At 38.4% G+C, this 16,102-nt stretch overlaps 1 protein-coding gene across 2 annotated transcripts; it reads right to left on the bottom strand.

The window, feature by feature from the left end:
• Positions 1 to 508: 508 nt before the first annotated feature.
• On the bottom strand, positions 509 to 15,665 carry LOC306990972 (globoside alpha-1,3-N-acetylgalactosaminyltransferase 1-like). 2 transcript variants are annotated; one of them, XM_079598343.1, is made up of 7 exons: positions 15,509 to 15,665; positions 10,283 to 10,318; positions 9,699 to 9,725; positions 5,659 to 5,712; positions 4,572 to 4,601; positions 4,320 to 4,457; positions 509 to 1,606 (listed from the first exon to the last, which is right to left on the bottom strand). In XM_079598343.1, exons 1-7 carry the CDS (start codon positions 15,568 to 15,570, stop codon positions 916 to 918), a joined length of 1,038 nt encoding a protein of 345 aa, XP_079454469.1. In that variant the 5' UTR covers positions 15,571 to 15,665; the 3' UTR covers positions 509 to 915. The 2 variants fall into 2 exon arrangements, with proteins under 2 accessions (XP_079454469.1, XP_079454470.1); XM_079598344.1 differs by lacking the exon at positions 5,659 to 5,712 and having other exon boundaries at positions 15,509 to 15,602.
• Positions 15,666 to 16,102: the final 437 nt, after the last annotated feature.

Genomic DNA, 16,102 nt, shown 5'->3' on the forward strand with positions numbered 1-16,102 from the left:
ATTTTAATGCTTTCTTTGTGTATTGTAATATTTATTGATTTTTATAAGTGTCTGTAAATAAAAAAAGCTTAAAAGTCAAAGGCTCGCTCTCTCTCTCTCTCTCTCTCTCTCTCTCTCTCTCTCTCATTGTGAATTAAAAACCATGGGGGAAGGGTAATCATTATCTGCATTTAATGCTGCTTCTGTGGATTGTTTTAAGAAACATCTTTTTAGTCAAGCTTTTAATTTATAATTTATAACAGTGGATTTCTGATATTTTAATTTTTTCCTCCTTTTATTTATTTTGTTCTCTACATGCTATAGCGTTTTGAGTTTGAGAAAGGCAAATTACAAATTAAATGTATTATTATTATTATTATTATATAATGTGATGCAGGAGCGATACGAGACGAGATACGAGTTTTCACGGCGTTCACCCCTCATCACACTATAGTTTTCCTCAGTGAAAACAGAACGTGAATACACTTTCCTCTCACTGACAACATAAGAGTGAAAAAAAATGACAGAATTTTTTTAATGTGAACTGTATACTCTTTAATGGATCACAGTGACATTCCTTCCACATACATCAGAGACAGAACACATATGACCATACGACGTAGTCTATGACGAAACCCAAACCCAGAGTGATAAAAATAAAAATAAATATGAAGTAATCTCCTGCAAAGTACAAATACTAGTAATTTGTTATTCACAATAAGAATTACATAACTCCCAATGTTAGATAAGGTTTTAGCTTTTTTTTTATTATTATAACTCTCTTTAACCAGCATTTGAGATTAGTAGGCTGCTCTTTATGGCACTTTAGTGTAGGAAAAAAATAAGTCTGATCATATATATTTCAATTCCAAATGTTGTAGCTGAAGGAAAAATATTTGGCAGGTTTTGTTTTTTGTACGTTTCAGTTAACAGCAGCTATTTGTTTGGTCGAACAGCAGCGTAGTTTTTAATAACTTGAGAGTAGCGAATGATTTTGACCTCGTTTGTGTGAGGTTTAAAGTCCTGCCACAGATACTCGGGTGAAAGCAGTTTGCTGGGTTTGTTATAAAGGAAGTACTTGTTCAAATGAGACTCCTCCTGCCACGCTGCCTCAACGGATTTAGATGCATCAATGTCCAGCTGCTCCCGGCAGGTTTTAGCAACCTCATGTACGTCTTTCACTAAGCCACCGATCACAGCCCCGCCATAATAATAATCACCCTCAGCAGAAGGAATGAAAGCTTGAGACTCTGGTCGGCGTTCATATGGGAATTGTTCACGAGGTGTTTGATAATAACCAGGATGTATCGCACCAACCAGACGACCCAAAGTCTCCACCCCCCAGCGACCATAAAACTTTGAGTCCACATCAAGGCTGAAAACATAGTCGGCTTCATTGAAAAGTCGACTCTCAATCAGTTTCTCCAGTCTTGCCATCCTGCTCAAACTGATATCCTGCCATCTGTTAGAACTAGGGACTGTCAACACTGTCAAATAATGTTCTTCACTCAGTTTCACTGCAGGAACATGTTCTGGATGATCAGTGAACACATAATAATGCACACGAAATCCAACAAAGTAATTCTGCTCTGCAGACTCCAGGAAATCTTTAAGAAACAGTGTGTACCTGAAAAACAGAGAGGGAGAGTGACAAAAATGTAAAGTAATAAACTGGCAAAAAACCCATCTGGGAGTAAGCACTGATTTAAAGAGTCACCATACGGACGATAATCATCAGTGAGCTATTCCTCTTTCTTTTTCATTTGTTTAATGGCAATTTAAGGCCTGTTCACAATAAGAATGTTAACTACAAAAATAATTATAATATATTAACGTCCACACCAACAGACAACACAAAGTTCTGTTTATTGTGTGTGCATTGTCCCTTACTTTGAATGCTTAAAGCCAGGGTTATTCTGATTGGCTGTCTATGTTTTTTATCTTTCATCAACTGAAAAAAAGAAAGAAAGTTGACTGCAACAATATTGCTACTCTGTGTTACTATAGTTGTGGTAGACTTACCTATTCTCATATAATAAGAATAATTTTTAAAACTTAATTATCATTGTAGTAATATAAATATTTAAATGAATTTATTGAACAGTCTGTGCTTGCAAAGATATCATGGCTGTATAAGTTAATTTTTATGTTTAGACATTTGCTTTGCATTTTGGAAAATACATTCACCTATGTATTTTTATTACAGAAATACATTGTTTAAATCATACTGTTGAAAACAAGCAAACAAACAAACACATAAAAAGCCCTTTGAATACAGGTCCATGTTGTGTGACATAATAAAATGAGTAAAATAAAACAAACATTGCTTTATGTATAATAATATAATATAATGTCATGCCCAGAGCCTCATCAATAAAGCACTCATGTGCTGAATACCTCTGAAGCATAAAGACAAAAAGTTGCTATATAGCTACATGTAGTTACACACCCTGAGTTACCTCAGTTTTTAGATCTGAAAGTTAAGGTTATCCATTTATTTTTTTATCCATATACTTACCCAGAAAAGCTGCATAAACTGCTTTCTGGAATACCCTTACAGGGTTCAATTGCAGCTAATAACAATAATAATAAAAGAATACAAAGACAAAACATCCATGTAATAAAAAGACCTGCAACTGAACACTGGAAACAAGAGGGCTAAATACACAAGGAATAATCAGGTTAACAAAACACAGGTGAGAACAATCAATGAGCACTGGGTGAAGAACAGGTGACAGAACATATGTCAACAGAAAAACAAGAAACAGGAAACACCGTGCCCCTCCCGAACTTTGTTGATAAAACATCATTTTATATAAAGGCTAATGTTTTATGAATTTGAGGAGCTGAGAAGAGTGTCTTATGCCGGGTTCACAATGAACGATTTTAGGCCTGATTTTCGTTTGCCGACAGGTTTTGTGAGATCGTCGACAAATGCCCGAAATCATAGGTAAATCGGTGCTCGTTCACGTGAGTGACAATCATGCAGTGTGAATTAGACGCGATCTAAGAGAATCGCTGACGAGTCGCCGACGCCCGTGAGATATTTGGCATGGTAAATATCTGGACCTGTCTGTGATTTAAAGGTGCTGTATGGAGTTTTTCTACTAAAATGAATCCATTTTTTATTACCTGTGTGTGAAGGGGTTGTAATCTCACAATAAAATGATCCACTTGGCGGGTTTTGCTATTACCTCTGAAAGCAAGTATTCCTATTTCTATGTGAAGTCTCCGGGTCGGATTTGCCGCGAAATCCAGTGCCGTGACTGAGACCTCTATGCGCTCGCGAGCGTCTCGCCTCTCGCCTCGTCTACTGACTTTGCACTCAACAGCGACGACACTGCAACTTTATGACATGGAGTCTGCTAATACTAGGAAACGACTAGCACAACACAGACTACAACACAAACCACACATAATAATAAAAAACAAAAGATAGCACGCGCACGAGCACTCGCTTGTAAACGTATTGGTTGCAATCTGAAACATCACCGCTAGATGCCGCTGAAAACTCCATACAGCACCTTTAAACTCCTGCTGCGTGAATGTGTTCTGACTGAAAACTACATCGGCGATGACCTACAGCCAATGAGAGAGCAAGATACAGGACAGCGGGATGTTCGGGGAGGAGTTATAGACTACATATCAGTATTTTAATAGATATTTACAATTATATCAGTAACACTTTACAAAAAGGGTGCACTAATAAGCATTAATTCATGCTTAACTAATGCACAGACAATGCTGAATTAATGTATTACTAATGATTATCTAAGCTATTCATTAATGATTGCCTCATTAGCAACTAATGAAGAGTGTCTGGTTAATATATTAGTTCATATATGAATTGTTATTACAATCGCTAACGTTTGGTCACAGCGTATGACGACTCAAACTAGCGCACGACCTCAACGTCATCGTTCTCAGCCACTCCCTCTGTTCACTGATTGGACCTGCAAAAAATGTATCGGAGAAAACCCAAGAATATACCACAATCCCAGACCTAGTACTGAAGGAAAATTAAAATTGAGCGGAAGTACATAGGAGGGCGGAGCCAGGCTAGTGTGAAACCTCCTGTGGCCGATCCATTGTGCAGTGTGCACCGAAAAGAACAGTGAAACGAACAGTGACCCGACTACTTTGAAAATCGTGTAGTGTGAACTCGGCATTAGTCATAGCATTAGTCAAAGCCAGTACTTTGTTAATTAGCCCGTGTGGCACTTTGCCTTTAAAAAGGTATAAGTTTGGCCAGATTACAGAAAAAACGTCTGGTTACCGAACAGCATTGCTGAGAGGGACATTATTTAGGGATAGGAGAGATGAACAAGTGATGAACTCACTTTCCAAGAGCGAAGACTGTAGTTGCTATGGTGATGTTTTGTTGTTTGTAGATTGAATCAATCAATGTGGGATCAAAAGTTCCTTCCCATACAACTGGGGCCAACCATGGTGCCACTGGAACACCTTTACCATCTGGGCTGTTTCAAAGAAAGAAATTCACACACATAGCCTATGCAGGAAATACAAATCCAAATGCATATTAGTATAAAAGAAAAATATATGTATAAAAAAAGAACTGTTTATGTTCTTACCCCACTACACTGGGCTGTTTGTATGAAAGCCTGTACAAAAAAAAAAAAAAAATCAGTTGTGAACAGTTGTGATGTCTTGTAATTAGCTCCTACACGCAAAGCTTGTTATTCCTCATTATTTTAGATTGTGTTTTGACTTTTCAAATGTCTGTTGTTGATGATGTGTCTTACAGTGGGCTGAACATGGATCTTAACATCTGAAGCTCTTAATTGACTTTATTATTGTTGGGTGCAGTCTGTAAGAATGACAGCTAGTGGTGGAAATAGGTAGTGCAGTGCAAATTCCAACTCCCATATCCCTCATTTTGTACTTTTGACTGTGGGCATTTCCTTTGTAATCTTGTTTTGATGTTGCGGTTTTAAAACGGTAGTTAAAGGAAGCCACCACATGAACAAAACTTCTGCAAAATAAAGTTCAGTGACTGCCATTACATGCAAGACAGAAATGTGTGAGTGTAATGTTTAAAGCTGCAGTCCGTCGTTTTTCCTCTTTGTCGCCATCTCTGTTCGAAATCTGCAATTGCAGTTATTCGCGAAATTATTAACTGTGCGTGAGTAGTAAATCGTCATGAAACAGCGCGGATGAACACAATGTATTGAGGAGAACCTGTCGCTGCCGCGTCGCTGTGGATACTGTACTACTGTCATCAGCAATCTCAGAGTATACTTTTTGAAAGTGTCAACATTAGAATTTTCATCGGAAAATGTCATCTGAACAAGTAAGTAACATTCACTTTTGTTCTGACCAAATTCGGGGGGTGGGGGAAAGCATTGCAGTAGCTATATCATGCTGATTAAATCTAACGATTGCTTATATCACATCAAAACGTGGAAAATATATTTTTTCTGTAGCCACTCTGAAGTCCGAAGTCTTTGGGTTTTACAACTGGTGAATCTCCAGTTGTCACTGGTGATTGTCGCTTTAAACTTTCGGGATCCGCCATACCAAGTGCTAAGCTAAATCTCCACCTCCATCATCCACACACTGCAGCTTTAATATCATTTCCTGGACTTTGAATAAAATCCTGTTTCCAACACACAAGTCACAATAAATTAGAGCAAAACTGTTGAAGGAAGTGATACTCACCCATATGGTGATTGCAAGTGCAACAGAGAATGTTCCTGGTCTTCTTTTGCTATTCTAAGAAATCAGAGATACAGCAGTGAATTATTGTGTTCTGTAGAACTTCTGTTGTGTTTGTGTGTTTGTATTAGCATGTGGATGCATTTGTGTGCAGGCTTACTGCACAGTATACATCATTAGCAATTGCAATAATGCATGCATCTATCAGATAGAAGAACACGTGTGATTTAGCTACTAACACATTACAACTAACATGTAACCTACCTCATTAAACCTCTATGGTCCAAATCCAGTGGTGGAAAGAGTACTGAAAATTAGTACTGTTACACTGCTAAAATAATACTCAATTACAAGTAAAAGTACTGGTGTCAAAAAAGCACTTAAGTAAAAGTACAAAGCTTCTCAAAAACTACTCAGACTACACATTTTTTAAAGATAAAATGTCTTAATCCTTTGAGCGTACGATCACACCGGTGTGATTAGAACGTTACGTGAGTTACGTGACCAACTGCTAAATTCAAAATTCAAATCTGCTTTCGCGATTTGACTCGCGCAGAGACGAACGCGCTCAGCGCTCATTTATCACAAGCGATTAGTGTATTTTAATGTTTATTTTAGGTTTCATAAACTTTAAATTACATTACTGTACAAAAGGCTAAGCTTTACTGACGCTGGTGCCCTCTGCTGGACATTTAATTTGTTGCACTTTAGAATACACGTATTATCTCTGAATCACCTGACTATCATTGCTGCAATTTCATTGGTTTAGATCGGGAGAACTGAATGTCAATAAAAAGTGTTCATGCCCAGACATATAACTATGTTGCTAAATTCTGCGGCAGTTTTGTATTGATCTCCGAGCTGATCTGGTCCAATTTCTAGCGGATTTAACACGTAAGCTCGATCGTACATTCATTTCAGCATAAAACACGCTGAATTAGACTTTGAATGTTACTTTTTGAATAGTATGTGAATAAATAGTATATTTAATTCTATTTTATCTGATAGTTTATTTAACGTGAATATGTGTACAAATCTGAGGAAATTTACAGCTGCTGGACTTGTATAAATATGTCCTTATTTTTATGCTATTGCATTACTTTTATATTGTTCAGTTAATATTAGCCTACTGTTTCTGCCTCATTGTATCTATTTTCATTACTGTTATTATTGTTAATTTATAGAACCACACCCATACTGATGTATGAATCGAAAGACAACAGTAAATAACTTTATTGTGGACATGGACCAAGTGTTTTATTGTTCTGCCTGAACAATCTGTAGCGGTTGTCACCTAGTTAAAGATCCACACCTTAACAGCTTTCATACATTACACAATAACAAAAATACTAGTAAAAACTAAATACAGTTTGCTATTGCACATTATGTAATATTTAATTAGAGTCAAACACACATTGTGTAGATAACTCTAAAGCTTACTCTGTTCAGCTCCCAGTTTGACACGCACTTAGTGTCACATATTTCGGGAGACATGGATGATGTTGCATGTTGTAAATACAGCAGGCTTCGAGTCCGATTTGTAAACAAATAATGGCGGTGCCCATAGCCCGTGATAACTTACTGATTATCAACTAACATGATTTTTTATCAAGTATTAAAACCACATTAGGAGTTCCTTTACATATATTTAACGATGTAGTTAACAAGTGTGTAAATATTTGGTATAAATAAATAAAAAAGATTTTAACTGTCATGCATTGCAAGTCTTTTTTTAAGAAAGAAGGAAGTTTTAATGACATGACGGATGTGGCGCTCAAGGGAGAGGGTTGAATCAAAGATCACGCCGACGTTGCGGTCCTGGGGAGATAGGGAGACAATGGTGCCGCCGATGGTGAGAGTGGGGTTATTGGTTTTGCTGAGTGTGGATTTGGAGCCTATGAGGAGGAATTCTGTTTTATTGCTGTTGAGTTTAAGGAAGTTGTGTTGCATCCAGGTTTTAATAGCTGACAGACAGGAGTTGATGTGGGAGAGGGGAGGATTGTGGGGGGATTTGGAGCTTAGGTAGATCTGGGTGTCATCGGCATAACAGTGGAAGTTCAAGTTGAAGTGGCGGAGTATCTGACCAAGGGGGAGGATGTAGGTGATGAAGAGGAGGGGGCCGAGTACGGAGCCCTGGGGAACACCTTGGGTGAATGTGGGAGAAGTGTGGTTATGAAGAGAGATGAAGTGGGATCTGTTGGAAAGGTAGGAAAGGAGCCAGCTGAGTGCAGCACCTTCGATAACAAGGTATTTGAGTCTGGTGAGCAGGATGTTATGGCTCACAGTATCGAAGGCTGCACTCAGGTCGAGAGGGATAAGGATGTTAAGGGAACCGGTGTCAGCGGAGGTGAGGAGGTCTTGAAGAGAGCGGTTTCTGTGCTGTTGAGGGGGATTAAAAACCAGATCGGAGAGGTTCAAATTGGTAATTGGCATGAAGATGGGTTTGTAATTGTGAGGCGACTATACATTCCAGGGTTTTAGACAGAAAGGGGAGGTTGGATATTGGGCAGTAGTTTTTGAAGGAAGAGTGATCTAGACCAGGTTTTTTTAAGGATTGGGGTGACAGCAGCAGTTTTGAAAGCAGAGGGGACAGTTCCAAGGGACAGTGAGGAGTTGAAGAGGTTAGTGATGTAGGGGCAAAGGACGGGGAGGCAGGACTTCAGGAGTGGAGAGGGGGGGGGGGGGGTCAAGTGAGCAGGTAGTGGGTTTGGAAGAGCTGATGAGTTTAGATATTTCAGGAAGGGTGACCGAGTCTGGGAGCGGAGGCAGTGTGGAGGAGGGGGAGGGAGGTCAGGAGGGATGGGGAGAAGAGGCCAATAAATGGCCGTGATAGGTGCTGGAGTAGAAACTGGGAGGTCGGATGCAGGGGATAGAGATTGATAAATGATGTTGATTTTATCAGCGAAAAAGGACATTTTTCAGAAGGAAATACAGCGTGTTGTCGAGGATTAGTTGGAGGGCAGGGGCTTTATTGTTAAGCGATCGGGTGTTGAGGAGGGCAAAGTTGGTATGGTGAGAGGGGGGCAGGCTGGAAAGATCTGAGGTTGTAAATGCAGTTAAGGGGGGACAGTGAGTGGATTTGCAAATTATTAGAGAATAGATGTGAAGTGCGAATAGCACTGTAGTCCAGTCCAGGTTTTCTGTGCAGCCTGATGGTACGCTCAGCTCTATGTGATCCAGTGGGGGAAGCGTTCTGATGGTGTGGGAGAGGTGCGACATAGCGTGCAGGTGCACAGATGGATGGAATGGATGGTCCGTGGTGGAAGTAAACAAACTTGCGGCAAACAGGAACACAAGAAGCAATAGCAGACGGAGAAGCAGCAAATAAAGAGTGCTAGCGTCCTCTCACATCCGTAAACAAGTGTTAGTAGCAGCAATGGTCTGTCATGTCCAGTGCAGACAGCTGGTCTCGTCCAGTTTAAACAGAGGCCAGGAGTTCAGATTCTGGTGTGCTGATATTTGTGTGCAGCCCAACTTACCCATCCTTCAAACACATTCTTTGACATTACATGCACTGCATGTGCAACTGTCAAAACCCATAAATGGCAAATTACTTAACAATTAGTTAATAGTCATGTGCCTCAACAAGTAAAGTCATAACATAATGGTACATTTGCAAATAATTAGTTAATGATTCATTAAAGCAGACAACTGGAAGTTGAAGTACATTGCTTTGACCAATTGTGGTAATTAACGCATTAATTTGCTCTATTAGTTAATACAATATGTTATTAAGAAATGAATACACTATGACATATTTAATTAATAACATTTCATATATTACTTACTTTCATGTATTACTATTAACCATATGGAATCTTTATTAGTTGCTGATAATCATTAATTAATGGTTTAGTTCATTAACACATGATTATCTGTGCATTAGTTAAGCATGAATTAATGTATATCAGTGCACCTGTATTGCAAAGTGTTACCCCACGTGCATATAAACACATGCTTCTGAATGCGCTTTTGTATGTGTAAGTGTATGATTTGAGCATGTGTTTCAGTGAGTGTATTAAGAATGGTAGTCGCCTACTTACTTATGGCAGAATCTTGGCTGTTTATATCTGAAACAGATTATATATAGGTTATAATGCTGAAATACTGCATGGTCACAATACATTACCCTATAATTCAGGAATAAGGGATTACTCTTACATTGTTATTATTATTATTTTTTCAGCCTTTTCTTACTGTGAGGCTAAAATGTAAGTGGTCTCTCATGAGGATTATTGGGAAAAGAATAAAAACGGCAAGCGTAACGTCCAAAAGAACATTTATTTTGATTAAAATGATTGACTGCCATTCTAAGTACTTGTAAACATATGTTTAAAGTTTAAGTAGGCTATATGTTGACAATCAATAAATACAGCACAAACAAATCTGGCATGCTAACTAGGCTACTGATCCGTGTCAGTGATCGTTTTATTATATTGTGAATGGTGTACGAACTGCTTGGTGTACGTAGGATTTATAGAAATTAATTAAATAATGAGTAATGTAACCAATATGATGCAGAGTAGGCTATCCCGTTCATTTCTAGAATAACTGGTTATGTTTTAGAGCCATTTGCTCACAATGTTCTGATGGGAGCAGTTATCACACACAGTTGAAAAACACTTACCTGTGTGAGGTGGAGGTGTAGACCAAATAAATAAGTCTGTGAGGAAACACAATAACAGATCATGAATGATAAAGTGAAGCAGATTATATTTTTTCAACTGAATTATCCGATTTAATACACAGATACACATAATACTGTCACAGTAGTTTGATTAGGTTTTGCAGTGATCTATACTGTAGTAAACATACATTATTGTATAGAAAAGTTTAAAAGGGTTGAATCTGTCCCTATAAATACCCAGCGGACCAACAGAAAGACTGTGGGGTTCATTTTCAGGAGCTACTGTTGTGTCCATTTATTAGTTCACCCACACATAAAATCAAGACAAATGGCACAGACCAGATGGCACATATGGTCATGTGTGAATCAGGGGTTTCCCAGAGAAGCTATCCAAACTCCAAAGCTTATAATAAAGAGCCTGAGGACGTATTAGAATAATACATTACAACAAATACTTAAACTAAACACCAATCACACAACAATAATATCATACGAAAATACACAATACAACATAAGACACACAAAAAGTGAATCAGGACAATGCTTTTAGGATCAAACTGTAGTCTAGGTAAGCTACTGGAAAGGTTATAGATATAAGCGTAAAAGTTCCTTTTTTAGTGTTTTCTTAAAGATGGATAAAGATTTCAACACCTTCAGCATTACTTATTTTAATGTAACTCTTATCAACTAATGGACAAACCCAAATTGATAAAATATGAAAAATAGTGAGGATACGCAATGTCTCGTTCCCGCCTCTCAAGGAACAGCCTCTCAGATAAGTTCCGGTAAAGGTCCTTGCACACTGAGCCCGAAATTTTTGTATGCGTTTTTCCGTATTAGTCAGCCTAAAAATGTGTCAAAATTTACAATGTAAAAAATAAAATATACAAAATGGATTCTTCAAGCAGTGAGGACGATTTTGTTGCCCTCTCTCCTCTAAAAAGAGAAAAAGAAAGAGGAAATATTGGGTCCATCCAATCTTGAGATTGCGCAGATTGTGCAAGTCTTACGGGGTTGGAACAACATGAGGGTGAGTAATTACTGACAGCATATAAATTTTTGGGTGAACTAACCCTTTACATTTTACCTCAGAATGTCAGTGGCTTAGTTTAATGCTTTGCTAGCGATACTGGAGCCACATATTAAAAAGAAGACCAAACCAATCGATCCTGAACAGAGACTGGCAGTCTGTCTAAAGTATGGACCAAGCGTGCCGCACAAGCCCTGAAAAGTGAAGCCAAAGCGTCTCGATTGCCCCCCGGGTGACTGGTCCTAATATAGGTCATAAACCCCGCCTCCCCGTTATTCAACGGGACGTGAGACCAACTAAACAATTAAATTACACTTCAAATATCTTTTTTCCAAAGGTGGTTTCTGTCATTTGCTGTCGTTTTTATCACGCTTATGTAAGTTCAAGCGTCTGTTTTTAAAATAAGTTTTTAGTTAGTTACGTGATGCTGTAAAAACGGTGGTGTAACGTCATGATTGACAGCTGTGATTGATTCTCTGAGCGAAGTAGTCACTGGAGCACCAACAAACTTTCTCGGAGGAACTCAAACGGGATCTTCGGAGGACTGAGGAGATTGTATTTACTTTATTTGAACAAGCCTCTTGTCGTACTGCAATCAACAGACATCAAAATTGGAGCAGAAAGGAGGAACGGAGCAGACATTGTGCATTGTGCAGGGAGAAGGCATTCTGCGAGAGTGAGGGCGGGCTGTTGATTTCACGGCTTTACTTCCTGCTCACTACTGCACAGGTCTGGTCCCAAGATCACTACTGCTCAGACTGAAATCCCAAGATGTCAGCGTAGGGCTGTTAGACTAGATTTTTTCTGGTCAGTGGCGGAATTGTTTTCTGCTACTACAAAATAGCAGCAGGGAACGTTTGCGCCGGAACACGCCTCATCTTTGCTGCACCGCCCCCCCGGGAGTGCAAGTTCATTCCCTAATTTACCGACGTGCGTCTGTGGAGGGAAAAGTCCGCTGTGCGTCGCGTGCAAAAAAGGATTGATACGTGTGTCGGTGTATAAAGTCAATTGCGCTGGGTGCAAGATAGGGCCCTGGGAGTTTTGCAGTCTTTCTAATGTTTCAGCATGCTAGAAAACATCTAATTGGTGAAGTGCTCAGCGCTCTACATGAGCTCCCTAACAACATATGATCTGTATTTAGAGCGAATTATTGTAGTAGTAATGCAAAAATAAAAAATAAAAATAAAAATCACAAATGATAAAGTAAACTTTCTCACACACTTCCAATCTATAACATGAAAATTGCCTCTCAACTGGGCCATTAATTTCAGACCCAAACACCATATGTAAAAAAGTTATTACATACCGCAGTGACAGAGTGATTGACAGCTGCTGTCAGACTCGTTAAGATGGAGAGTGACTGGAGTGACGCAAGTAGCTTTGCAACAGAACGGTCATTTGAAGTCGAGGACTTTTCTCCCCCACCTTCACCTGAAGTCGAGGAATTGTTTGCGAACACAGAGCCAGAGCCATATTGCCGCTGGCTCAAACTGCGGTGTCGCATCGCATTAACTCATTAACATTCCATTAACTCCCGCATCGCGATCGGCTTTCGACGATGCTAGCGAAGCAGCCGCGCAAGAGAGAGTGGGGCCAGTATCTGAGTGGATTATTATTACTATTAACCTACGTTAAGTATATTTTGCCGCTATGTGAAAAAAATATCCAGCAAAACGCGCCAGCGGTGGTGGAGTCCATGCAGGAAGAGCAGCGTTTGGCACACAAGTGCATGCAAACACTAGCGCCTAATTTCCAAGTCTGGTGGAAAGTTATGCAGTCCAGCAGTGCTGTCGCAACCAGCAACACTACACACCATCCTGACCACTGTACTAAATACAGATAAATCTATGCTAACTTGAAGCTATCCTAACTGATACAATACTATGCTACTAACTAACTATGCTTCTAACAATAGCCTACTACACTAACAATTATGCTAATTACTACCTATTAACTAGAATTAAAACACTTTATACCCAAATGTCAAAAAAGTTACTCGAATCAATGAACAACACTAATAAAGACCCCATTCTTACAGATCATTAACTACAAAAAGTTGGTTTAGAGTTTAGTTACCCTTTAAAGGGACAATAAGTATCTTTTTAGGTATTTTCTTATTTAAATCAATATTTGTATTCATAAATATGCCCTCAATGGTGTACAAATACCTCGGCCAATTATCTGACTTATCCTTATAAATGAAGAATTTATTATCTTTATATACATGGGACGGGTAGGTCCACGGAGGCTTCCATGTAGTTCCGCCATCTTGCAAAACTATAATAGCAGAGAGGGACAAAAAGTACTAAGCCAACGCGTTTCCACAGCGCGTTTTCGTTCAGAGCCAGCCAGTCATGTGACGTCACTGAAACCAGCAGAAGCGCAGGTGCAGAGCAGTGAGAGGCGCTTGAAACTGCTCCGGCAAGTTTAAAAGTCTGGATTGCATTGTTATTATGGACCATACATATGCCAAGCCACAGGAGAAGAAAACATCATCGCCAAAAAAGTCAAAAATAGAATGTTAAAGGAAACGTGACCGTAGATTACAGAAAACAAAAGTTAATGTCGCTAATGTGGCTAATTTTATATAGCTCTCCTTTTTCAAAAACAAACTCTCTCTGACTCCCTGACTCTCGCTCTCGCTCTCCTCCTCTTCCTTGTCGTCCACCTCCTCGCCTAGATCCCACTGATCCACTGCCTCTCTGTCCTCTACCTCTTCCTCTCCCTATTGTTGAATCATCTGATGATCTAACAATGAACATAATTCAGAAAATATATATTTAAGCCTGTGTATCTAGTTCAGTTTTTGTCAATGCTTAATGTTTGTTTGCTGGTTGTTCTGTTTCCTGAGTCTGATTTTACGTTTGTGTAGTTTGTGTAATAAAGGGATCCTGCAAATGGATCCTACTTTCTCGTCTGCTTCAACCACCCATGACAAAATGATAGGTAATGATAGGGATTACATGATGGGGATCTACTTATTTTTGGTTTGCATGAGTTCCGAAGTATATAAATCTATCACTTTCTAAAAGAAATGTGCAATTAAATAGGCAACGTTTCACTAAGTACCCCCCAACAATCTCTTTTGATTTGTATGATCGAAGTTATTTCATGTAATAAAAACGTATTTGAAAAAAAAAAAAAAATCATGATTAGAACAGAATGCGTACTGAGGGTTAACATCCCAACAAACATATCAAATTGAATCCTCTGAGTCAGATACGCAAATTATTATGTTTTGACGTCACTTGCGGGAAATAGCCTGATGTAGCCTATTGATAAAGGCTCCTTAAACACAATGGTTTGCATGTAAACCCAGTTTCACCATACTAGTATGGGCTCTTTCAGTTTGTTAGCTAGACTGATGTGGGAATATACAGGATATTTATATTGTGTTTTTATATCAATTGATGAGTTACTAGCCCAAAAAGGATTTCTTTAAATACTTGCAGCGCAGATAAGACATTTCGTTCAGATTACACATGCTAGTCTTACCCTGAATAGCTCTGAATTTTACTCTATGATTAGCCATCACAAAGCAGACAATCTGATTTTGTTGCAGAAGCCATGTAAGAACTTATAATGTGACATTGACGAAAATGTCTGGGAAGATATTATCAGACCCTTGAATATTTCAGTCTACAACAGATTCAAAGAAATGTAATTTAATATTGTGTATAGAGCTTATATGTCTCCAAATAAATATAGCAAAATAAATACTACAGTATCTCTGCAATGTCCTAAATGCAACTACAGTATCGGAACATTCTTTCATTGTCTCTGGGAATGCCCTTAAATCTGTTTGCAGATTTTTGGAAAATTGTTTGTTATCTATAATATGTGAACAGTTACCTCTGTTTAGCCCAGTTGCAATCTATTTAAAAAATATATATAAATGTGTAAGATAAAAAAATATGTATAATCTACAAATTATAGTGATACTAATGTATTTGTGTTGCTCAAACATTTTGAATTTGCATTTTTAAGTCCATCATGTTAGTATTTATGTTATGCATTTCTTAAAACAAACATATATAATCCTCCTGGTCACATGTCAAGCAGTGGCGAAGTTACCAACAAAAATGACTCTAGACACTTAATTAAGAGTTTACATTAATACTGAGGTATTATCACATCAATTCACAAACCAAATAGAAAGTCAAACCAACGAATAGTGATACAGAGTAATTACATACCCACTCAGTACAATCCCAAAGACTACAAAAGTCATGAAAACAATATTCTGATGGTGTGCCATTATTGGATTACTTGTGTCCCCAATGACATGAAGTTATAGACTAAACTGGAGGTTAAGCGGGAGGAATACACCCAGAGAGATTTAGAACAAGGAAGGAGGAGTGTGTTGCCTTAGTGATTTCAAAGTCAAATTGACACACTGGTAAATAATGCTCAACACTAATGCTCATAATAGCAAACACTCTCTGACAATCTCAAAGCCATTAGTCGATGCTAACATTATAATCCTCAAAGTCTTTACAGGGACAGGACCATTAAAACTCTATTTTACTACTTAAGCATATATAGCTTAATGTGAAATAAATAGTCATTATGGATTCTTAACTCATTAGATGTAGTAAACAAAATAAAAATGTGTGAATTCTGCACCATTTATATACGATCTGTTCGAGGAAGGATCACAGTGTCTTTTGATGATTTAGTCATAAAATATAACTTCAAAACTAAATGCCTAGATAGCAAGGTGTATCCAGACCATAATTTTGGTTGAGATTGACATCTCAAGGTTTAAAGTATGTTAGATCAGCATTGAA

The sequence above is a fragment of the Phoxinus phoxinus genome (genome assembly GCF_949152265.1).
Source record: "Phoxinus phoxinus genome assembly, chromosome: 2".
NCBI lineage: Eukaryota > Metazoa > Chordata > Actinopteri > Cypriniformes > Leuciscidae > Phoxinus > Phoxinus phoxinus.